Source organism: Scyliorhinus canicula, chromosome 2, assembly GCF_902713615.1.
Source record: "Scyliorhinus canicula chromosome 2, sScyCan1.1, whole genome shotgun sequence".
Classification (NCBI taxonomy): domain Eukaryota; kingdom Metazoa; phylum Chordata; class Chondrichthyes; order Carcharhiniformes; family Scyliorhinidae; genus Scyliorhinus; species Scyliorhinus canicula.
Window position 1 is genome coordinate 266,668,952 of NC_052147.1, and position 25,809 is coordinate 266,694,760.

Sequence of the window (25,809 nt, forward strand, 5' to 3'; positions counted from 1 at the left end):
ATGAGCTATACCAGCCCCTACTGTTTAAAACTAACTAGTCTTTTAAACACCAGGGGTTTTATATTAATCAGCATCTCAATCAGGGTGTTTCATCAACTCAGAAATTTATTGTGTTGAAAGTGCACATATGTATTCCTATTTGAAATTTTAATCCCTGATGCGTCTTGCACTGTCAATGGTCTCAATAAAATGCATAACATTGACAATAGATTATAATTTAATTTTGTTTTACAACATAACTGCATTACAAATTCTATCTGAAGAACTTCCATCTGCCCGTACGAAGATAATTTCTAAACAGAAATATATACTTTTTAAGTTGTGTTTTCAGTGTTCGAGTGAAGAGGACTTTACTTTATAGTAGTCTAATGACCATCTAATGATGGTCAACTCATTTGTGGCTAATCGAGAATTTGAATTGAGCTAATCCCATTTCTGCTTTGTAAATTAATAATCTGATGGATGACATTGGGAACTGGGTCTCAATATTTATACTCATGCAGTATATGCAAGTGCGAGGGCAGCAAGGTGGCGCATGGTTAGCACTGCTGCCTCATGGCAAGGTCCCAGGTTCGATCCCGGCTCTGGGTTACGGTCCATGTGGAGTTTGCACATTCTCCCAGTGTTTGGGTGGGTTCCGCCCCACAACCCAAAAAGATGTGCATGGTAGGTGGCTTGGCCACACTAAATAGCCCCTTAATTGGAAAAAATGAATTGGGTACTCTAAATATTCTAAAAAAAATAAGTATATGCAAGTTCATCTTTATGAAATGAAATGAAAATCGCTTATTGTCACGAGTAGGCTTCAATGAAGTTACTGTGAAAAGCCCTAGTCGCCACATTCCGGAGCCTGTTCGGGGAGGCTGGTACGGGAATTGAACTGTGCTGCTGGCCTGCCTTGGTCTGCTTTAGGGTTAGCTCTGGGAAGATTGCTGTGAAGGTAATTAAAATACTGTGTTTTAATGATCGCCAGAACATCTAAAGAAATGGTAGTTCAAAAGGTTACCCAAATTTGTTTAATGGAGTCAGAATAGCAGAGACACCTATAAAACAGCAGGTCGGCTGAGCTAGCTCAAGAAATTGTAAATGAGGGATAATTAGCTTGGAAGTTAGTTTGAAGACAGAACAGAGTAGGCTATGTTGTCATAGAGATGAGTGGAGCTTGGGAAGGATCTCTGGTTAAAATTTGAGAGTGTTTGCTGGGATAGGTTTTTATTTGCAGTTTGGAACTCGTGTGCTTTGCAGCTCACTGAAAGAAGTTAGCCAAGTAAATGACAGCCAGATAGACCTGCACTGGAAGCTGAGTAAAACCCATTGACAGAGTGGAATGCAGGTTTGGTTTTATTCTGTTTGAACTCGAGGAACAAAAGCTGGAAAACTGCCTAGTTTGAAGCTAGTGGGAGAATCCACAGTGGACATCACAGTGCTATTTTGCGAAAGAAAACAACCAAATTAGCTTGCAAATATTGGAAAAGTAAGAAGAATAACGGACTCCATCCTCCACAGGCAACAGAGGGTAAATGCAAGTTTTGCATCTAGAGTAGCTGGGGCTGAGAATAATTCTCCAGAGCACTGTGGCATACCTTATGGGTGGTCCCTACAGAAGTAAATCACTTCAATATTGATGTATCTTGTAAGATGATTCTTGGAGAAAATAGGAAGTAAACCTAAATACATAACAAATAGTTATACTCCATGTTGTTAATATAATAGTGCTTGTTTTGTATAAGGGTTTGAGATAAACTTTTCATTAAAAAACTGAAATCTGGAGCATAGTTTTATTGGTTAAACCAAGGGGCGGCATTCTCCCCTACCCGGCGTGACGGAGGGTGCCGGCGTAGGGGAGTAGCGCCAACCATTCAGGGGTCGTGCCTCCCCAAAGGTTGGGAATTCTCCCCACCTTTGGGGGCCAGCCCCGCGCCGGAGCGGTTTGCACCAGAAGACTGGCGCAAAAAACCAGCGCCCCCGGCAGCTGGCCGAAAGGCTTTCGCCGGTCGGCGCATGCGTCGGCAGTGACGTCAGCGGCAGCTGGCCGCTGACGTTACTGCCGGCGCATGCGCGATGTGGGGTTCTCTTCCGCTTCGGCGAAGGCCGTGGCGGCCGCGGAAGAAAATAGTGCACCCAGGGCACTGGCCCGGAGTCTGAGCGGGGGGCCCCGATCGCGGGCCAGGCCACCGTGGGGGCACCCCCCCCCCCGGGGTTCGATCGCCCCCCCCCCCCCAGGACCCGGGGGCCTGCTCGCGCCGCTGATCCCGCCGTTCCAGAGGTGGTTCAAACCTCGGCGGCGGGAGAGGCCTCCCAGCGGCGGGTCTTCGGCCCATCCGGGCCGGAGAATCACCGCAGGGGCCTCTCCAATCGGAGTGGCGAGATTCCGCCGCCGCCACTTCCCAGGTGGCGGAGAATCTCTGCCACGGCGGGGGCGGGATTTTAGGCAGCCCCAGGCGATTCTCCGACCCTGCTGGGGGTCGGAGAATTTCGCCCAAGGTATGTGGATTTTCTTTAAGAAATGTTAATGGTCTTCAACAGGATTGTAATGGTACGTTTGTTGAGGAACTGTTAAGGTGAATGAGTGTACACAAGTCATTTTTAGTCAGTGTGCACCCTTTACTTACTTGGTTACTGAATAGTATTACATATTTGTTAAATAAATACAAATAAAGTGCTGTACCGGTGTTGTGCTAATGTATGCAATTCCTATTCTATTAGAATGAGTGCACGGGGCTAAAACAATGCGACTAGTGTTATGATCCCAACTAATATTACTACTGGACCAGGTCAGATCCCAGAATGGAACCTTGGTTTGATAGATCTTAACTTTTATTTTTTTTATTTAGTTACGTGAAGGAATAGTCACGGGACTGTCTATGAACTTTTAACAAAACAGTAAAACAGTTATTAAACAAGTTTAACGATAAAACATTACTCCTTCACCCCAGATATACCATTTTGGATATATACAAATTTGTACACATAACACAAGTTACAAAAAGAATCTACTCGAGGGTTCTCAGTTCAGTACACAGCCCATGTAAACTAATAAACAAACTGTGGTCAGACATATGTTACGATTCCAGTTGATGTTATTACTGGACAGAAAGAACCCAGAATGGAACCCTGGCTGGAAAGACCATAACTTTTATTTTTTTTTAATAAAAAGTGGGCGAACAGTTACATAATCACTAATTTGTTTCAAGAAGCATTTTTTTAAAAATGAAAAAAATTGTATACTACAATACTCCGTTACTCCCCCTCATGTTTAACAAATACCCATAGATTTAAAGATTAATATGGATTACAAAGTACACCTTAAACTAGCAATAGTATAAGTAACACACAAGGTCCCTTTTAAGCACACAAGACAACTGTGGTCAAATACACACACTCTGCTCCAAACCCAAGTTAGCGTCTGTGGATTTCTCCTCCAAACCCCCCTGGATGATGATCAGAAGTTACCAAACTCCACCCCAAAAGCACACTTTAAAATTCTTCTCTCATAATAATGCATTCCCCTAGCAGTTTGCATTTCAAAATTCAATCCCAGGTTTTATAAATTACTCTTTTTAAGAAGATTTAGAGTACCCAATTCATTTTTTCCAATTAAGGGGCAATTTAGTATGGCCATTCCACCTACCCTGCACATCTTTGGGTTGTAGGGGCGAAACGCACCCAAACACTGGGAGAATGTGCAAACTCCACACGGATAGTGACCCAGGGCCGGGATCGAACATGGGACCTCGGCGCCGTGAGGCAGCAATGCTAACCATTGTGCCACCGTGCTGCCCCTTACAAATTATTCTTTTAACTCAAGTTTCCAATCATTTAACAACGAATCCAGCCCTACGTTTTAGACCAATCACTTTAGGATTTCTTTGGCTTCACTGGTAATAGGATGTCATGTCTGACCAACTTGATTGAATTTTTCGAAGAGGTGACCAGGTGTGTAGATGAGGAAATGGCATTTTGACTTCAGGAAGGCTTTTGATAAGGCCCCACATGAGAGACTGATCGCAAAGGTAAGAGCCCATGGTCTCCAAGGAAATTTGGCAAATTGGATTCAAAATTGGCTGAGTGGCAGGAAGCAGAGGATGATGGTCAAGGGGTCTTTTGCTTCTCGAAGCCGGTGTCTAATGGGGTCCCACTGGTATCAGTGTGTTGGGGCCTTTGCTGTTTGTGGTTTATATAAACGATTTAGATAAGAATGTAGGCAGGCTAGCCTTTGATTATAAGAGAGTCTATACGGGCTGATCAGTGGCAAATGGGCAGGACAAACGAGGTAGGGAATACATGATAAACAGCAGGACCCTGAGAAGCACCGAGGATCAGAGGGACCTGAGTGTGCATGTACACCATCGCCGCAAAGTGGCAGAGTAGGTGGATACAGTGGTTATGACGACATTTGGTATACTTGCTTTCATTAGCCGAGGCATACAGTTTAAAAGAAGGGAGGTTGTGCTGGAACTGGATAAAACATTGGTGAGGCCACAGCTAGAGTATTGTGCGCAGTTCTGAAATCCATATTTATCGGAGATGTGACAGTACTGGTAAAGGTGCAGAGGAGATTTACCTGGGCCACATGCCGCCTGCGCTGGAGAGTTTTTAATTATGAAGAAAGATTAGATAGACCTGGAGCAGAGGAGAATGAGGGGTACATGATTAAGATGTATAAAATTATGAGGGGCATAGATAGAACAGACAGGAACAATCTTTTCACCTTGGTGGAAGGGGATTTAAGGTAAGGGGCAGGATGTTTATATAGAAACAGACATAGAAAATAAGAGGTGGAGGTCATTCAGCCCTTCGAGCCAGCTCCGTCATTCATTATCATTGTTAATCAGGGGCGCAATGGGTTAGCCCCGCTGCCTCATGGCGCGAAGGTCCCAGGTTCGATCCCGGCTCTGGATCACTGTCCATGTGGAGTTTGCACATTCTCCCCGTGTTTGTGTGGGTTTCGCCCCCACAACCCAAAGATGTGCAGATGAGGTGGATTGGCCATGCTAAATAGCCCCTTAATTGGAAAAATGAATTGGGTACTCTAAATTTATTTTTTAAAACATTGTTGACCATAGAGTTCAACCCTGATCATGCCATCCCCATATCCCTTGATTCCTTCAGCCCCAAGAACTATATCCAATTCCTTCTTGAAATGACACAATGTTTTCACCCCAACTACATTTTCTGGTAGTGAATTTCAGATTCCCCATTCTCTTGAAGAAATTTCTCCTCAGCATGGTAGCACAGTGGGTAGCACAGTTGTTTCACAGCGCCAGGGTCCCAGGTTTGATTCCCGGTTTGGGTCACTGTCTGTGCGGAGTCTGCATGTTCTCTCCTTGTTGCCGTGGGTTTCCTCCGGGTGCTCCCGTTTCCTCCCACAAGTCCCAAAAGACCTACTATTAGGTGAATTGGACATTCTGAATTCTCCCTCTGTGTACACAAACAGGCGCCGGAATGTGGTGACTAGGGCCTTTTCATAGTAGCTTCATTTTAGTGTTAATGTAAACCTACTTGTGACAATAAAGATTATTATTAGTTCTGGACTCCCCCACCATCGGGAACATTCTTTCTGAATCCACCCTGTCTAATCCTAGTAGAATTTTATAAGTTTCCATGAGATCCCCCTCACTCTTCTAAACCCAATGAATATAATCCTAACCGATTTAGTCTCTCATATGACAGTCCCGCCATCCCAGGAATCAGCCTGGTGAACCATCATTGCACTCCCTCCATAGCAAGTTCATCCTTCCTCCAATAAAGACACCAAATCTCCACACAATACTCCAGGTGTGGCCCCACCAGTGCCCTATACAATTGTAGCAAAAGATCCTTATTCCTATACTTAAATCCTCTTGATATGAAGGCTTCCCGCTACCATTTGCCTTCTTTACTGCCTGCCGCACCTGCGACTGATGCATGACGACACCAAGGTCTCGGTGAGTATCCCCCTCTCTCAATTAACACTAATCCAAATAATAATGTCTTCCATTTTTGCGACCAAAGTGGATAACCTCACATTTATCCACATTATACTGTATCTGCTATGCATATGCCTTCTCACTCAGCCTGCCTGGGAATTACAGGCCAGTTAGTCTTACTTCGGTGGTAGGCAAAGTAATGGAAAGGGTACTGAGGGATAGGATTTCTGAGCATCTGGAAAGGCATTGCTTGATTAGGGATAGTCAGCAAGGATTTGTGAGGGGTAGGTCTTGCCTTACAAGTCTTATTGAATTCTTTGAGGAGGTGACCAAGCATGTGGATGAAGGTAAAGCAGTGGATGTAGTGTACATGGATTTTAGTAAGGCATTTGATAAGGCTCCCCATGGTAGGCTTATGCAGAAAGTAAGGAGGCATGGGATAGTGGGAAATTTGGCCAGTTGGATAACAAACTGGCTAACCGATAGAAGACAGAGAGTGGTGGTGGATGGCAAATATTCAGCCTGGAGCCCAGTTATCAGTGGCGTACCGCAGGGATCAGTTCTGGGTCCTCTGCTGTTTGTGATTTTCATTAACGACTTGGATGAGGGAGTTGAAGGGTGGGTCAGTAAATTTGCAGATGATACGAAGATTGGTGGAGTTGTGGATAGTGAGGAGGGCTGTTGTCGGCTTCAAAGAGACATAGATAGAATGCAGAGCTGGGCTGAGAAGTGGCAGATGGAGTTTAACCCTGACAAGTGTGAGGTTGTCCATTTTGGAAGGACAAATCTGAATGCGGAATACAGGGTTAATGGTAGGGTTCTTGGCAATGTGGAGGAGCAGAGAGATCTTGGGGTCTATGTTCATAGTTCTTTGAAAGTTGCCACTCAAGTGGATAGAGCTGTGAAGAAGGCCTATGGTGTGCTAGCGTTCATTAGCAGAGGGATTGAATTTAAGAGCCGTGAGGTGATGATGCAGCTGTACAAAACCTTGGTCAGGCCACATTTGGAGTACTGTGTGCAGTTCTGGTCACCTCATTTTAGGAAGGATGTGGAAGCTTTGGAAAAGGTGCAAAGGAGATTTACCAGGATGTTGCCTGGAATGGAGAGTAGGTCATACGAGGAAAGGTTGAGGGTGCTAGGCCTTTTCTCATTAGAACGGAGAAGGATGAGGGGCGACTTGATAGAGGTTTATAAGATGATCAGGGGAATAGATAGAGTAGACAGTCAGAGACTTTTTCCCCGGGTGGAACACACCATTACAAGGGGACATAAATTTAAGATAAATGGTGGAAGATATAGAGGGGATGTCAGAGGTAGGTTCTTTACCCAGAGAGTAGTGGGGGCATGGAATGCACTGCCTGTGGTAGTAGTTGAGTCGGAAAAGTTAGGGACCTTCAAGCGGCTATTGGATAGGTACTTGGATTAGGGTAGAATAATGGAGTGTAGGTTAACTTCTTAAGGGCAGCACGGTAGCATTGTGGATAGCACAATTGCTTCACAGCTCCAGGGTCCCAAGTTCGATTTCGACTTGGGTCACTGTCTGTGTGGAGTCTGCACATCCTCCCCGTGACTGCGTGAGTTTCCTCCGGGTGCTCCGGTTTCCTCCCACAGTCCAAAGATGTGCAGGTTGGGTGGATTGGCCATGAAAAATTGTCCAAAATTCTATGATTAACCTAGGACAAAAGTTCGGCACAACATCGTGGGCCGAAGGGCCTGTTCTGTGCTGTATTTCTCTAAAAAAAAAAAAAAAAAATCCCGTTGAAGAATCTTTGCACCCTCCTCATAGTTTACCCTCCTACTCAACTTTGTATCGTGGAAATGCTACATTTAGTTCCCCGTCCAAATTGTTAATATATAGTGTGAACAGTTTAGAGGAGATATGAGGATAAACACTTTTTTATCCAGAGGGTGATGGGAGTTTGGAATTCACTGCCTGCAAGGGTGGTGGAGAGAGGGGTCCAGGTCCTCTTAAAATTTAAGAAGTATTTTGATGTGCACTTGAAGGCAGCACAATGGCGCCGGGTAAGCACCGCTGCCACACGGCGCAGGGTAAGCACCGCTGCCACACGGCGCAGGGTAAGCACCGCTGCCACACGGCGCCGCGTAAGCACCGCTGCCACACGGCGCCGCGTAAGCACCGCTGCCACACGGCGCCGCGTAAGCACCGCTGCCACACGGCGCAGGGTAAGCACTGCTGCCACACGGCGCAGGGTAAGCACCGCTGCCACACGGCGCCGTGTAAGCACCGCTGGCACACGGCGCCGGGTAAGCACCGCTGGCACACGGCGCCGGGTAAGCACCGCTGGCACACGGCGCAGGGTAAGCACCGCTGCCACACGGCGCAGGGTAAGCACTGCTGCCACACGGCGCAGGGTAAGCACCGCTGCCACACGGCGCCGTGTAAGCACCACTGCCACACGGCGCAGGGTAAGCACTGCTGCCACACGGCGCAGGGTAAGCACCGCTGCCACACGGCGCCGGGTAAGCACCGCTGGCACACGGCGCCGGGTAAGCACCGCTGGCACACGGCGCCGGGTAAGCACCGCTGGCACACGGCGCAGGGTAAGCACCGCTGCCACACGGCGCAGGGTAAGCACTGCTGCCACACGGCGCAGGGTAAGCACCGCTGCCACACGGCGCCGTGTAAGCACCACTGCCACACGGCGCAGGGTAAGCACTGCTGCCACACGGCGCAGGGTAAGCACTGCTGCCACACACGGCGCAGGGTAAGCACTGCTGCCACACACGGCGCAGGGTAAGCACTGCTGCCACACACGGCGCAGGGTAAGCACTGCTGCCACACACGGCGCTGCGTAAGCACTGCTGCCACACACGGCGCTGCGTAAGCACTGCTGCCACACGGCGCCGAGGACCCGGGTTCAATCCTGGCCTGGGTAACTGTCTGTGTGGAATTTTCACATTCTCCCTGTGCCTGTGTGGGTCTCAATCCTACAACCCGAAAAGATGTGCAGGGTAGGTGAATTGGCCATGCTAGATTGCCCCTGAATTAAAAAAAAAAAAAGAATTGGGTACTCTAAATTTATATTAAAAAAGATGTGCACTTGCAATCCCAGGGCATACAAGGGAAGGAGGTGGCGTAGTGGTATTATCACTGGACTAGTAATCCAGAGACCTAGGGTAATGTTCTGGGATTCCAGGTTCGAATGTCACCATGGCAGATGGTGAAATTTGAATTCAATAAAAATCTGGAATTAAAAGTCTACTGATGACCATGAAACCATTGCCGATTGTCAAAAAACCCATCTGGTTCACAAATGTTTTTAGGGAAGGAAATCAGTCTTTACCCAGTCTGGCTTATATGAGACTCCAGATCCAACACAGCGATGCGGTTGACTCTTAACTGCTCCCCACTGAAATGGCCTAGTAAGCCACTCAGTTCAACGGCCATTAGGGATGGGCAACAAATCCTGGCTCAGCCAGCGATGTCCACATCCCAAGAATGAATATATTTTTTTAAAAAGCAGGCCTCTTCGCAGCTCTCTTTTGGCAGGATTGACAGATGTTCACTCCACGAGATCCTGTCTCCAAAAATTAGCTAAACTAAAACTAATGCAAAGCTTCTTTACCTTACAAGGACCAGTTGCTGGGCAACACTCACATGCCTTTATTTATTCTTCATGCCGTAGTCCTCCCGAAGCACAATAGAAAACTCAGCTGGAACTTAGCCAACCCTCGCACATACAAAAACCTTTGTCCAGCACGAATCCATTACATTAAATTACATTAATTTTGAGTTAGTTGTAAGCTAATTTTACACTAAATTAAACACACCTAAAACTATACCTTATTTCTAATGTTTACCAGTGCTATTAATTACCTTAAAACTACCTTCATTTTCCTAACACACACAACACTCAAAGTGACAAATGCCACAAAAAACAACTTCTGTAGATTTCTCATAAATTCCACCGCTAATGCTAGTCTCACTGGAACACCATTTTCCACATGAGGGTTTCCAATCTCCGCTCTCAAAGAACACAGTTTGGGAATCTTTTCCCACACAATGCTTTCTTTTGGATGCCTTCACTAAGGCTCCACCCTCCAGGTGTTGAATCTCTTCTTCCTGTGTCCTGGATCGCCTTGTGCTTTCAAGCTCCCATGCAAGCTCTCAGGTATCCTGCCATGCTAATAGAACACTACTGCTTCACAGACTATATAAAGGTTTCACCGACCCTTTGTTCACTCCGGATATCTGGCTTCTCACCTTGCAGACTTTAATTCTGGTTCCTTCTGCTGCCTCTTCTTTTTACTAGAATTCTCCAAAACAGGAACTTGTTCAGATTCTTATTTGTTCTCGTGACTTCACAGTTTTCCTGGAACACTCTCATTTAGTCTCATTCCCTGGTTTCTGGGAATTCCTTTTATTTCTTCTGGGAAGTTTGCTCTCTGCAGTTCCCTGTCTAGTGTCCAGCTTTTCCTGGCACTAGCTTACAACTAACTCACAAGTTCTTGTGGTCCCAGTGTGCCTCCGGTTACGAAGCAACAACCTAGTTCTTCCAAACCCTTTTATTTGCCTTAACATCACAGACCCTCATTACAATGTAGCCATCTGAACCAAAGTGAAGTTAGTATCCCTTTCAAATACAGAAACACAAAATTAATCCTGTTTAAAGCTATACTTTATTTCTAATATAAATAAATTTATTTCTAATATAAATTGGCACTAGGGTTGGCACAGCAGCACAGTGGTTAGCACTGCTGATCACAGTGCCAGAGACCCAGGTTCGGGAGATTGTGTGGAGTTTGCGCATTCTGCGTGGATTTCTTCCGGTGCTCCAGTTTCTCTCAGTCTAAAGATGCGCAAGTTAAGTGGATTAGATATGCTAAAATGCCCCTGGGGGGGGGGGGAATAGGGTGAGGGACTGGGCCTACATAGGGTGCACTTTCAGAGGGTCAGTGCGGACTTGATCAGCCAAATGGCCTCCTTCTGCACTGTAATGATTCTGGTCCGCAATTTATATTCGGCAACACTCATCTAACCGATAATTCATTGCATGGGATATCACTAACTTGCTGTCTCCGCTCCCATATGATGCAGACTAAAATGGGTCAACCTAGAATATTAATCAATCAATTCAACTGGACAGTAATCACTCCTCCAAACATAACAAATATCACATATCATCCTCCATTTCTGTTGACTGAAGTTTGAAGAAAGAACAAGACTCTTTGACTCTAAGATCCTTCAATTCAACTATGATCTCACTTCATAAACTCAAACCCTTGGTGAACATCTGAAAATTTATTAGGGGCACAGATTTGATTTTAAAAATACCTGATGGACCATAACATTTTAAAATAACTACTTCACAGGAGCAAAGAAAGATAAGCTCAAGTTTCTTCATTGGGCACACATGGAAGTCAAGTGAAAAGCGCCATATTTATACTTACCCTTGCATAGTGCAATTCGACTCCATATAGTTCTAAGCTGCGTGCTGTACGTAAGTAATTAAATTCTGATTCCGCAGGCGAGAGTCCTCTGTTTTTTTTAAAAAAGGACATTTAATTATGCAGCGAAACACATCTGAGACACAAATGTTTCAGAACATCAAAAAAACATTCCTAACACGTAGTAGAATTACTTACTTATGTTGCTGATGCAATTTTGCGATTTCTTTTTCAAAGTCTTGAGGTTGGTTGGAGATAAAGGAATAATTGGCGAGGTAGCCCGGCAAGTGCTCTGAATTGTTGTAATCTCCCAGTTCAGCTTTAAAAAAAATCAATTGCCAGATTTAGAAGCAAACGTCTTGGTTATCCCAAACTAAGGTGTTATATTGGGGGGAAAATTGTTACTTTTTTCTGCAACTCATCACTCACTTCCATGGAAATTGGACACCCTAAAAATCTTGCTAAAGAGACTTTCTTCATTGCTGAGATTTGACTGGCTAGTTTATTACTAGAGCATCACTGGGTAACCAAGTCCTAACCTCAACACTGACATTTTCCAGTGGTAGTGGACTTGGGGGAGGGGGGGGGGGGGGGGGGGTGCCAATTACAAGTGCATACACAAAGCAGCATACAGGTGTGGAAATATGGATAATAGAAGTAGGGAGAGGCCACTCGGCTCTTCTAGCCTGCTCTGCCATTCATCATGATCATGGCTGATCATCAAGTTCAATACCCTGATCTCGCCTCATCCTCTTCCCCCCCCCCCCCCCCCCCCCCCCCCCCAAGCCCACATATCCCTTTAGCCCAAAGGAGCTAAATCTAATTCCTTCTTGAAATCATACAACAATTTGGCTTAAACTACTTTACGGCAGCGAATTCCACAGATTCACTACTCTCTACCACCCTCCCAGGCAGTGTTTTTCAGATCCTCATCACCCTCTGGGTAAAAAGGTTTTTTGCAATAAAACATCTCTATTCCTATACTCAATACTTCTCACTATGAAGGCCAACATACCATTTGCCTTCTTTACTGCCTGCTGTACCTGCATGCTTCCTTTCAATGACTGATGCAGGAGGACACCAAGGCCTCACTGAGTATCCACCTCTAATTTACACCCATTCAAATAATAAACTGCCTTCCAATTTTTGCTACCGAAGCATATAACGTCACATTTATCCACATTATGCTGCATGTGCCATGCATGTGCCCACTCACTCAGCCTATCCAAAGCCCATTGAAGCATCTCTGCAAACTCCTCACAGCTCACCCTCCCACACAACTTTGTATCATCTTTGGAAATAATACATTTAGTTCCCTCATCCAAATCATTAATATATAATGTCAACAGTTGGGATCCTAGCACAGATCCCTGCAGTACCCCACTAGTCATTGCCTGCCAATCAGAACAAGACCCATTTATTGCAACCTTTTGCTTCCTGTCTGCTAACCAGTTTTATATCCATCTCAAGACACTACCCGTAATGCCATGGGGTTTAACTTTACATACTAATCTGCTATGTGAGACCTTGTCAAAAGCCTTCTGAAAGTCTAAATAAACCACATCCACCAGTCTCCCTGGTCAATCAACTAGTTACGTCTTCAAAGAATACTAGTAGTTTTATCAAGCATGATTTTCCTTTTGTAAATCCATGCTGACTCTGTCTGATTACACCACTGCTTTGCAATGAAATCCCTGATAATGGACTTGAGCAACTTCCTTACTACCAACGTTAGGCTCACTGATCTATAGTTCCCTCTTTTCTTTCTACCTACCTTTTTGAATAGCGGAGTTATATTAGCTACCCTCCAATCTGTAGGAACCATTCCAGAGTCCAAAGAACTTTGGAAAATGACCACCAATGGATCTACTATTTCTAGGCCCACTTCCTTAAGTATTTTGGGATGCAGATTATAAGGCACTGGAGATTTGTCCGCCGTCAATCCCATTAATTTCCTCGAAACCATTTCATTACCGTACTAATTTCCTTCAGCTCCTCACTATAACTTGTGCTTCTCAGATCTTACAGTACATTGCTTCCGTCTTCACGAAGGAAGACATGAGTAAAGTACAAATTTAGTTCCTAAGCCATTTTTATTCACCGTTATGAACTACCCCGCTTCTGATGAGTGGTAAAGCGAAAAGTGCAGAGGATACTGGAAGTCTGCAGAGGAATTTGGATAGGTTAAGTGAATGGGCTAGGGTCTGGCAGATGGAATACAATGTTGACAAATGTGAGGTTATCCATTTTGGTAGGAATAACAGCAAACGGGATTATTATTTAAATGATAAAATATTAAAGCATGCTGCTGTGCAGAGAGACCTGGGTGTGCTAGTGCATGAGTCACAGAAAGTTGGTTTACAGGTGCAACAGGTGATTAAGAAGGCGAATGGAATTTTGTCCTTCATTGCTAGAGGGATGGAGTTTAAGACTAGGGAGGTTATGCTGCAATTGTATAAGGTGTTAGTGAGGCCACACCTGGAGTATTATGTTCAGTTTTGGTCTCCTTACTTGAGAAAGGACGTACTGGCACTGGAGGGTGTGCAGAGGAGATCCACTAGGTTAATCCCAAAGCTGAAGGGGTTGGATTACGAGGAGAGGTTGAGTAGACTGGGACTGTACTAGTTGGAATTTAGAAGGATGAGGGGGGATCTTATAGAAACATATAAAATTATGAAGGGAATAGATAGGATAGATGCGGGCAGGTTGTTTCCACTGGCAGGTGAAAGCAGAACTAGGAGGCATAGCCTCAAAATAAGGGGAAGTAGATTTAGGACTGAGTTTAGGAGGAACGTCTTGACCCAAAGGGTTGTGAATCTATGGAATTCCTTACCCAGTGAAGCAGTTGAGGCTCCTTCATTAAATGTTTTTAAGGTAAAGATAGATAGTTTTTTGAAGAAAAGGGATTAAGGGTTATGGTGTTCGGGCCGGAAAGTGGAGCTGACTCCACAAAAGATCAGCCATGATCTCAGTGAATGGTGGATCAGGCTCGAGGGGCCAGATGGCCGACTCCTGCTCCTAGTTCTTATGTTATGACTGTAAGGGGCCTACATTAATTTTTATTAATCTTTTTCCCTTTACAAAAGTACAGAAACTTTTAATCAATTTTTATGTTCCCCGCTAGTTTACTTTCAAATTGTATTTTCCCCTTCTTCAATAATCCATTGATCTGTCTTTGCTGAAATTTAAATTGTTCCCAATCCTCGGGTCTATTGCTTTTTTCTTGCTAATTTGTATGGCTCTTCTTTGAATCTAATCTCTAATTTCCCTTGTAAGGCATGGTTTTGCCACAGTTCCCATTCTACTCTTGTGCCAAATAGGAATATACAACTTTTGGAGTTCACCTCTTCGTTCCTTGAATGCCTGCCATTGTCTGTCCACTGTCCTTCCTTTCAGTAATGATTCCCAGTCTGACACTGCCAGCCTCATACCATCATAGTTACCTTTTTTGAGGTTCAGGACCTTGGTCTCAGAATCAACTGCCTCACTATTTACCGTAATAAAGAATACTACCATATTATGGTTACTCATCCCCAAGGGTTCGCTCACAACTGGATGGCCAACTAATCATTTCTCATTGCACAACACCCAGTCCCAACAAGGCCGATTCCCTTGCTGGTTCCTCAACATATTGGTCCTGAAAACCATCCCACATACACTCCAGAAATTCCTCCTCCATTGTACTGAGACAAATTTGAGTCATCCAATCTATATGCAGATTAAAGCCACCCATAATCACAGAAGGTAATCGGGAAGGCAAATGGAATGCTGGCTTTTATTTCAAAGGGGCTGGAGTATAAAAGTAAAGAGGTGTTGCTGCAACTGTACAAGGAACTAGTGAGGCCACATTTAGAATACTATGTACAGCTTTGGTTCCCTTATTTAAGGAAAGATATGTAATTGGAGGCAGTACCAGGGTTTACCAGAATGATCCCAGGTATGGAGGGGCTTCCATATAAGGAAAGATTAAACAGGTTGGATCTATACTCCTTTGGAGTTCAGAAGAATGGGAAGGGGATATGATTGAAACGGACAAGTTTCTTCGAGGGTTAGACAGGGTAAATGTTGAGAGAATGTTTCCATTCATGGGAAAGTGTAGGAGAGGGCATTGACTAGAATAATGGGGTGCTCATTTAAGATGGATTTGAGGAAGAATTTCTTCTCAAAGAGTGACGAATCTTTGGAATTCTACCTAAAAAGCTGAGAAGCTAAGTTCTTGAACATTTTCAAGGCTGAGATCGATAGGTTTTAATCAGTAGGGGAATTAAGGGTTATGGAGATAAGGCAGGGAATTGGACTTAGTGAGTGTTAGGATCAGCCATGACCTTACTAAATGGCGGAGCAGCCTCAAAGGGCTGAATGGCCTACTCCTATTTCTTATGATCTTATGGAATGATATCACCAACGGATTGCAAGCAAATGATGACAAGGAACAGATGAAGAATACATCAGGGGTGACTGGGCAAGTAGAGCAGTCATTGGAGGCAACAGAAGATATAGGAGTGGAAGATGATAATAATGACAGATGTGGAACGCAGAGTACAGTTGCTGAAGGAAGATAGATTTGTCAATATTGTCATTTGCAGTCGAGTTATAGGGAAGGATATGAGACAGCAAATAATGGCACAGCTCAGTAGGCTGTGGAACTATAAACAAAGATTTGAAATTAAGTTATAATGGAGGAAAGCAAAAATGTCCTTCATAAGGAACTGAATTTGTTGAGCATATACTTACACTGAACAGAGTAAGAAGCCAGAAGGGCAGCAATATTATATGGACAAGGCAACCTAGAAAAGGGATAATTGAAAGATAGCACACTTATTCCACAGCAATTATGATTACTTCAACATTTTGTGAGGGTACTAAGCCCTCACACTGTATGGTTTTATAAAAATTATAGAATTATCCTCATGGCTATTTCTAACATTTTAAAAATTGGACAAAAAAATTTGAAAAACTGGCCCATCTGTCTCCTGAACAAAAGAAACAACCTGAGAAATCATCATCTCTGTGAAGCCACAACGACCTCCCTTGGCTGCACAGGCCAAATTCAAAGAGAGTAGCACAAAGCTCATGTGCATTTCATTACTCAGGTTGGCTAACAGCAGTCTGCTCGCCTGCTCAAAGGGCACCGCGACCTTCCTTTCAATTCTTAATGGAGCCACATGGATGTACACCCCTTGTCAAACACTGTCTTGAGGTGGGAGCCATGTGACATCAGCCTTAGCTTGTGGAACCAGTACTGGCTTGTTGGGCTGCTTTACACCTGACTAGCAAACCACATCTAAGGAGCTCTGGCATAGGGTGAACACCTGGCTCCATCTACCTTACTTTTGTCTGGATGTTCTGTGCCATCGCCTATTTCATCTTGTGAAGTCAACGCCACTGGGAAAGTGAATTATACAGCATCCGTTATCAACCCACTGATCTCAGTGAAAGAATACTTCATTGGACTTTGATTCTGGACACTGGATCCCACGTCAACCAATATGTGTTTTTCTCTGTGGTCTTTGTGCTGTAAACCCTTCCTTTCTCTATCCCTCTCTTTACTATCAGTGCATGGAGGCAACTTTGCAAACCTCGTTCAGTTTGCGCAAATAAACTAAACACCCCATTTCACGCTATTTCCAGTTTGCTGTGCGGTTATTACTAGAAATTTGGATCACATAAAACCAGGGAGGATAGGGAAATACGCTATTGCTTATAAAAAGAGGGCAAAAAATAAAAACACTTTTTTTTATGGACAGGTGGCGAGACAAGAATTGAGTGCTGTTTAAATTAACATCTCCTCCTGTCTGTAGCAATCTGAACACCCTTAAAACAGGACATAGGTTTCTAAATTCCAGTTCAGAAATTCACATCCTATTTAAAAGTCCCTTTTTCCCCAAGGATATTTTGTTGTGCTCAAAGCGATGACACGGGGTGGGGAAGGAGGAAATTTCAACACAGATGCTTAAATGCCTGCAACAGCACTCAATTAACAATTGCACCCGAAACATCTCTGATAGGTCCATTACTAGAATGGATCCAAACATCCTATAGTACTGACATTGCCCCATGATTCATCTCTGCCGAGTATGCAAAGTCATACTGGTGGAAACTGTTCTTGGCGAGCCGATCTTCATTAAGACCCCATGAGCAGCCAAATTTGTCAGTTGAATGCTATTCACCCAATAACTTGTTAAAAATTAACACTGCGTACAAACTAGTTATTAATCACAGTTACTTTGTTTTAGGACAGTTTTGTTTGAATGGCATTTTCCCACAAAAAGGTGCAATTCAGTATTTTTTTTACCCGATAATTCGTACTCCTTTTGAAGTACAAGAAATTTTAAATATAATTGGATTAAGCCTGCACAATTTTAAAAACTAACACCACTTCCCAGCTATGACTTAAGAGTTCCTGAGTAATCATTTGGTAGTACAGAACTTGAACATTGCTAAAACAAAAGACATATCAAAGCTGGCACTCATCAGGACACTTCGCAAAAATACCAACACAATGGGAAAACAATAACTTATGCTGTTTGAGAAGAATGCTGATTTGTCAGGACTCTGGTTGGTCGAGACGTTTCCATGGAGAATGCAGCAATTGATGGTGACCGACAGTTAACGGCAGAGCATTGTTTGAAATTTAAACCAGGTAAGCTTGACCCCGATTGATCAGGCATTTCCCTGAGGAATGAGCCAGAAAATGGCTGTCACTGTCACTTATTTTGTTAATTGAAACAAACACAATGTTTGTAGCTGTTCTTTCTGTCTGCAAAGAACAAGTTCCTGTGTATGAATATGTAGCTCCAGTTCAGGCAAATGCACTGGGAGCCCATCTGACAATCAACTTTGAGTAATATACTTTTGTAAATCCTACAACTGTTAAAACGACAACCTGACAGCAAATACTGTTATGTTGTTATTCAGGCATACTCGCTTTATGACTGATCCACGTTCAAAACCGTAGCAAAATCATATAGTGACCTCCAATAAACTGTCGTAAACACCTTGATAAATATGATGCTGGATTTACACAAGTGTGATGTGTCCCTTTATGGAGTGTGTACATTCCATTTGGGAAAACAGGAACTTAATCAATGTAGGTGACTCCGTAGTTTATATTGGAGATGAGACGCTAATAGGTTTATATATGCTAAATGCCATTTGACTGAAAAATGAATCTAGAAATTTGATCTGAGCCTTTTTTCCTCTAAATCTTAATAACTTCCTAGGAATTCATAGCAATGCCTTGGGAAATTTATAATTTATAAAGCCTACTGCAGTGCAAGTGTTTTACACTTTTTAATCTTGTTCATTTCCTCTACATCTATTTATTCAATAAATTAGGGGCTGGTTTAGCACAGTGGGCTAAACAGCTGACTTGTAATGCAGAACAATGCCAGAGTGGGTTCAATTCCCGTACCGGCCTCCCCGAACAGGTGCCGGAACGTGGCGACTAGCGGCTTTTCACAGTAACTTCATTGAAGCCTACTTGTGACAATAAGCAATTATTATTATTATTAAATAAGAGCCAAAGAGGCTCACAAAGTAGGAGGCCATTTAGTTCATGCCTATTCCAGCAGCTCTTTGCTTGAGCAATCCAAAAACCAATTGCACTAGATACTCTAACTTTCTCTCCATCATTTAGCCACTTTAAAGAATGCAATGGTCTGCATTTCAACTACCATGTGAAAACGTGATCCATGTTCCTGTGAAAACAAACTTTTCCTCACCTCTCTCCTTGCCTTCAGTGAGGATTTAAACTTACGAACCCCTTGTCTCCAGTGCAAAACAATTGTATAAAACCTTTAAAAATCATTTAATGGGCATTTTATTTGTCTACCCTCGTCGCTGATTTTTTCTTCGCTTAAGAGGTGAAAAGCTTGCTGAAATATTGTCCACAATGCTCCATTTGTATGTTCAACTGGGTATAACTCATCAGCTTTTATCAACATGACAGCTTCTCACTAGACAAACTCATTGTATTAATGGTAAATTTAAGTTGCTATTAAAATGAAATGCTGGACATTTAGAGAAGTGTGCGTGACAATAAGCTGATTACATATCAATGCAGTGTACATAGTGTGCCATTCAGCATCTTGGTTCAGGTAGGATGGAAAAAGAAAAATGTACAGCCACTGTCTCCTTAACTTTCCTACACAAGAACTGCCAGTCTTGGAATAACAACAGAAGGAATACTCCTCCCACTTGTTTAACCCAAGTTTCAATGGTGGAATCATAAGGGGTGGGATTCTCCAGTAATGGGGCTATGAGCCGTATGACAGCGTCAAAATGTGGGTGTTTCACTCTGGACTTTCCTTCAGAAAGTCCCGAGTGATTTTTCGACCTGCAGGTGGCTAGCAGGGCCCCGGACTGCTCCTTGCAGCTCTGGCTGCGGATACGTGGCCCCGTGCAACATGGCAGACTCCCACTGTGGACCATGATGAACAAAGGAACCCCCCCCCCCCCCCCCCCCCCCCAAAATCGCGTGCGCCCGCTGATTGGTGCAGCCCGATTGCTTGCCTGGCCGCCTGTGAGGCGCCCCCCCGATGAAGGATACACATGCCCCCCCCACCAGTGCGGCCGCGGACTGAGTCCACAGCCGCCACCAGCCATTCCGACAGGAAAAACGTGGTTAGACCACGCTGTCGGGAACTTAACCAGTTTTCCTGGGAGAATCGCCGCGGGGGCCTCTGTCAATCGCCCCCTACCTGCACCGCGTAGACCGCAAGTGCGCGATTCGTGGCAATTCTCTGGGGAACAGAGAATCACGGGAGCGGCATCGGACCAGATTTCGGCGTAAACGCCCATTGTCTGCCCCCACTCCAATCGCGATTCTGGTGCAGAGGCTCGGAGAATCCAGTCCAAGATGTTTCATCAATTAAGTTCCTTTTTTTAAAAAAAAAGCAAAAATTAAAACCCAAACAAGTGAGTTGCCATTAGTGCTGGATTTCTACTTTCTCTCATTACAACCACACGGTCAATCCTGGGTGAGATTCAAATTTAACATGAATAACTGAAATAAAAACACCAGTTTCCACCCACCATCAGGCATCATCAATTTTCTAATGTTTGCTTTGCAGCTGCACAATTCCCAAGCACTTAGTTTTGCTCAACACAGCTCACACTATTCAGAGATCGCCAGCCATCAATAGATCAGATACTGGTTGCTTGACCACCCAACTGTTAATCAGCAGTTTGCTTGCTTTACATTTCAATAAAATTGTGAGAGTTAAAAGTGACCAACTTGCTTTAACTGGGATCTCAAAAATTAAGCTTGGTAAACCGGCTTTTAACCAATGAAAGACACACTTCTGTTCCCTAACAAAGCTGAGTTTGGCATTGCTTCTCTGCAGTGCTGCAAAAAATAGTCGAATTGTCCTAAATTTTTTGGCAGACTTGCTATAAAATCTTCAATCATATTTCTCAGAATACCACAGAACACTAAATCAACTACATATACAATGGTTAGCACTGTTGCTTCACAGCGCCAGAGTCCCAGGTTCGATTCCTGCTTGGGAATCTGTGCGGAGTCTGCTCGTCCTCTCCGTGTCTGCCTGGGTTTCTGTGCTACAAGTCCCGAAAGACGTGCTTGTTAGGTGAATTGGACATTCTGAATTTTCCCTCAGTGTACCCAAACAGGCACTGGAGTGTGGTGACTAGGGGATTTTCACAGTAACTTCATTGCAGTGTTAATGTGAGCCTACTTGTGACAATAATAAAGATTATTATTCACAAGAAATTAAATTATACACGGTACTGTTTGCAGTTGTGGATCAACTATTGACTGGAGCCCTGAAGAACAACAGAATACGGAGAATGGAATATCTGCACCAGAAGTTCATGATTCATCACAATAATGTGCATTTATAGAGGACCTTCAATGTATGTAATGGCAGGAAATAAAGGATTTTATCGAGTGGCAGCACGAGAAACATAAAAGGCAATGTTGGAATATGCGTTTGGAAGGAATGATTGAACGCCTGGGAGAAAATATGGGTTATAATTGATTTTTAAAGAAAAGCAGAAAGACAGTCTTGGAAAGCAGCCTTCTGGCTAAACCATAAAACTTGCTCCATTATACTTCAGAAGTTTAAGTCTCAATAGAAAGGGTTTTCTCCAGGCGATAGCCTTCTCGTGTAATGATCATCATCTGACAATTCTGTACTTGTGGATCTATACTCGTTGGGAGTTTAGAAGGATGAGGGGGGATCTTATTGAAACCTACAGGATAATGCGAGACCTGGATAGAGTGGACATGGAGAGGGTGTTTCCACTTGTAGGAAAAACTAGAACCAGAGGACACAACCTAAACTAAAGGGACAATCCTTTAAAACAGAGATGAGGAGAAATTTCTTCAGCCAGAAGGTGGTGAATCTGTGGAACTCTTTGCTGCAGAAGGCTGTGAAGCCACTGAGTGTCTTTAAGGCAGAGATAGATAGGTTCTTGATTAATAAGGGGATCAGGGGTTATGGACAGAAGGCAGGAGGTTGGGGATGAGAAAATATCAGCCTTGATTTAATGGCGGAGCAGACTCGATGGGCCGAGTGGCCTAATTCTGCTCCTATGTCTTATGGACATCATGGATGGGAGTCTCTGTTTCTGAGACTAAGTGTTGACGCAGACGCAGAATTAGTGGACTTTCACTACAGCAAAGCTGCCACCGAATCTGGATCTATTCAACAACTGTGGAAGGATTATTACTGGCGCCATGTGGAACAAAATCTATTCCGATAATAAACAGTGTGGGCTTCGCCGGGTCCGTGATTGACATTTGGGAGGTGAACAAGCTGGAGTCGCATATACACGTTACAATCCCACACACATTCATCCCAGCCAAAAAGATGGCACTGGATGTGCTGGAGCATGCCCATACAGCTGATAGGTCGGCTGGAGCCAGAGGGTACCAAAAGGGGGGGTGGCCTGGAGGGACACCAATATGACCCGTGGCCCTAAGTTCACAGTGGGCCATCAGCGGCGCACGCAGCTGCATGGCTACCTTTCCGACTGCAGCAATGGTGTTCCGTGTCCGTCCACCGCAACCTCACAGCCCACCGCCTGGCCATCCCCGCTATGCCCCCCCAGTCCTGGCAGAAGCCCCGGCCAGTGGCACAACTATCAGCAAACTATGGTGAAGTTGGACACTTTTCGTACCGCCTCTTTCCCTCAGCAGCCACAATGCTGGTTTCGGTTTCTAAATATCAAAAAGTGAACCACACCGTCGGGAACTCGGCCCATCGGAGGCAGAGCATTGGGGATGTCCAGGAGAATACCGGGTCAGGCCCGCTAATAATAGGCAAATGGTGTCCACTGCATGTGTTCCGGACCACACTGACGCTGCTGTCGAGGTGACAGAGAATCACAATTTGGCTTCAAATTGGCGCCCGCCGCGATTCACCTATTCTCTGCCAAAACACATTTCACGATTTTGGCACCAGCCAGTGGAGAATCCTACCCCATATGTACTCACTTTAGCCAACAGGTTCAAGTCACTTCTTTGAAGTTACAATAATGATACTCACCTTCCACTAAGAATATCTTGCTTAAGTTGCAGAAAATATTGGTACCTGATAAAGAATAAAAATATGTATTTTAGATCATACAATATGACCAAGTACTTTGCACACAGTTAATAATCAATGCATTTATATTCATCCATGAGTACGTTTCAGTAGATGGCTCAAATGCATTAGAAACATAAATTGCAATTAGAATGAAATCATTTAGCCCATTATACCTGCACAAAGGGATTAGCGTTTTTGTTTAATTTACTAATTGGTAACAACTGGATCAATTTAAACAATATGACGACTGCCAAGTGGAGTTGTTCTTAACCGTTTGTATACCAGTACCCAATTAATGAAGCGAATACCATTCTAAACCTTAAACAATGAACTTTCATTTTATCATTTACAAAATCATTGAAATTTGAAAATCTGCATTAAGTTCACCCATAGCCTCGGACTAGAATGAAATTTTGTTCCATAAGCTATAATTTCTAATTCTTAATATTATTTCAATGTATCATTACTAAAGCTTTAACATCTGTCCTATAATGTGCACAAGTGTGCGCAAATTACAAATAGCGCCTGTTTAACAAGCGTTGTTTTGATGTATTTGCCCTAGGAATAGTGTTTGAGGAGAGGGGATGTGCAGGAGAAGGAAAGAGAAAGGTGCATATTATCAGTATTCACTTAAAGGATAACTCATTCACAATTAAATTGGAATCCTGTCCCAACAAATCCACTGAAGTATTTTTTTTACATCAGACAGAAGCTTAATTAGGAAACAATCCAGCTATTCTGCTTCCTCAGTACAAAAGACAGTAAAACACATCAACTTCTCCTTGCATAACAGATGTAGAATCACAGAATGATACAGCACAGAAGGTGGCCATTTGGCATGATGCCTGGGTCAGTTCTCAGTCCCACTCGCCCATTCATTGCCTATAGCCCTGCGTATTTACCCACTTATCAATTGCCTTTTGACAATTATTGAATCAATTTCCTCTCTCCTTTTAAGCAGTGCATTATAGATCATAGCTCGCTGAGTAGCAATGTTTTCTCTCCTGGCACTTTTGCCAAAATGGGCATCAGGATATATGATTATTTGATCCTGTAAGTAATACATTTTTCTCAGATGCAGAAAAATTGCTTCAGAAAAGCACATTTAGATTTCATGTGATTACATGGTCAAATATGGAAAATTTTACACTGACTATTAGAAGTTCTTTTTGCATCAAAGGCCTTCAAAATCATTATGAAGAAACAGACAATTGCCTGTACTCAGTTCCTTCACCATATTTACTCAATTAACTTACTGCTCCTCTCAATGGTAGCAAAGCACTCAAGTCGAATGAATAAAACAAAGTCAGATACATAACATGGAAAGGACTCAGAATAAAAGAATTGCTCTGTTAACTGACAGGAAATGTCATTTAAACTTCATTAAAATGGCACTTGGGGAGGCAATGGTGTGGTATTGTCGCTGGACTAGTAATCCAGAGACCCAGAATCATGCTCTGGTTCGAATCCCACCATGGCATATGAAAATGGAAATTTGAAATCAATTTTAAAAATCTGGAATTAGAAGTCTAAAGGTGACCATGAAACCATTGTTGATTGTTGTAAAAACCCATCTGGTCCACTAATGTCCTTTAGGGAAGGAAATCTGTCGTCGTTACCTGGTCTGGCCTACATGTGACTCCAGATCCACAGCAATGTGGTTGACTCTTAAATGCCCTTAGGGATGGGCAATAAATGCTGGCCCAGCCAGTGACACCTACATGCCATGAACAAATTTTTAAAAAATGACATTGCATTGTATTTGCATGAACTGCCTTTGGAAGAAAGTTGACCAAATAATTGGTATTTTTTCAGATACGAACAGAATATGGCTAATTTGCTAGATTGGTCTGTACTTCCCAAAAGGTATCAAGGCCATTATAGGTTACTGCATTTGCAGAATATTTGTCAGTTACAATGTGATTTCCGATTACTAAATTTATGATCCATCTTTGATCCAAGAATGTTTGCCAACTTAATTATTGATGGTTGCACAATGTAAATTTAGTTTGCTGTTGTTGAAATTCCCACCTGCACCAAATATCTTCACCATTAATATGGCCTTGAGGTCATTCAAAACTCTGCTGCCCTTGTCGCAGAGCGCACCAAATTCGGCTTACCAACCTCACCTGTGCTCGCTGATATACACTGGCTTTTGGCCAAACAAAATGCCACAATTTTAAAATTATTATTGCTCCATGGCCTTTCCCCAAGAACCTCTGCCACCCTCGCCATCCCTTCGCCCAATAACTTGGTATGTGGCTTGGTGTCAAATTTGGTTCTACAACATTCCTGTAAAGTTCCTTGCCATTTTAATTAATTAACGGTGATATATGAATGGAATTGGTTGTTAATTGCTCTGTATAAAGTTTTGGTTACTTGACTAAGAGGTATTGGGGGTCTTGAAAAACATTAAGTTAGACAAGACCCCATGGCCTGATGGGATATACCCCAGAATATGGAGTGTGACAAGGGAGGAAATTGCTGGGGTCTAGACAGAAATCTTTGTATCCTCACTGGTTACAGGAGGGGTCTAACGGTTGTTCCTTTGTTTAAGAAGGGAAGCGAGGATAATCCAGGCAATTACAGGCCAGTGAGCCTTACGTTAGTGGTAGGGAAATTATTGGAGAGGATTCTTCAAGACAGGATTTACTCTCACTTGAAAATAAGTCAACGTATTAGCGGGAGGCAACATGGTTTTGTGAAGGGTTGGTTGTGTCTCACTAACTTGATCGAGGTTTTTGAGGAAGTGACGAAGATAATTAATGAGGGTACGGCAGTGGATGTTGTCTATATCGACTTCAGTAAGGTCTTTGACAAGGTCCCTCATGGCAGACTGGTTCAGAAGGTGAAGTCGCTGAAGATCAGAAGTAAGCTGGCAAGGTGGATACAGAACTGGCTCGGTCATAGAAGATAGAAGGCAGCAGTGGAAGGGT

At 43.6% G+C, this 25,809-nt stretch overlaps 1 protein-coding gene across 7 annotated transcripts in view; it reads right to left on the bottom strand.

The window, feature by feature from the left end:
• Nucleotides 1-25,809, bottom strand: part of ptpn4a (protein tyrosine phosphatase non-receptor type 4a) — a 428,771-nt gene that overhangs the window by 222,639 nt on the left and 180,323 nt on the right. For all 7 annotated transcript variants that reach the window (XM_038790048.1, XM_038790047.1, XM_038790049.1 and 4 more), the window contains 4 exons: nucleotides 22,832-22,876; nucleotides 16,053-16,105; nucleotides 11,517-11,637; nucleotides 11,322-11,409 (listed from right to left, as the gene is read on the bottom strand). In XM_038790048.1, coding sequence (XP_038645976.1) covers nucleotides 11,322-11,409; nucleotides 11,517-11,637; nucleotides 16,053-16,105; nucleotides 22,832-22,876 — 307 coding nt within the window. The remainder of the gene's footprint in view (nucleotides 1-11,321; nucleotides 11,410-11,516; nucleotides 11,638-16,052; nucleotides 16,106-22,831; nucleotides 22,877-25,809) is intronic.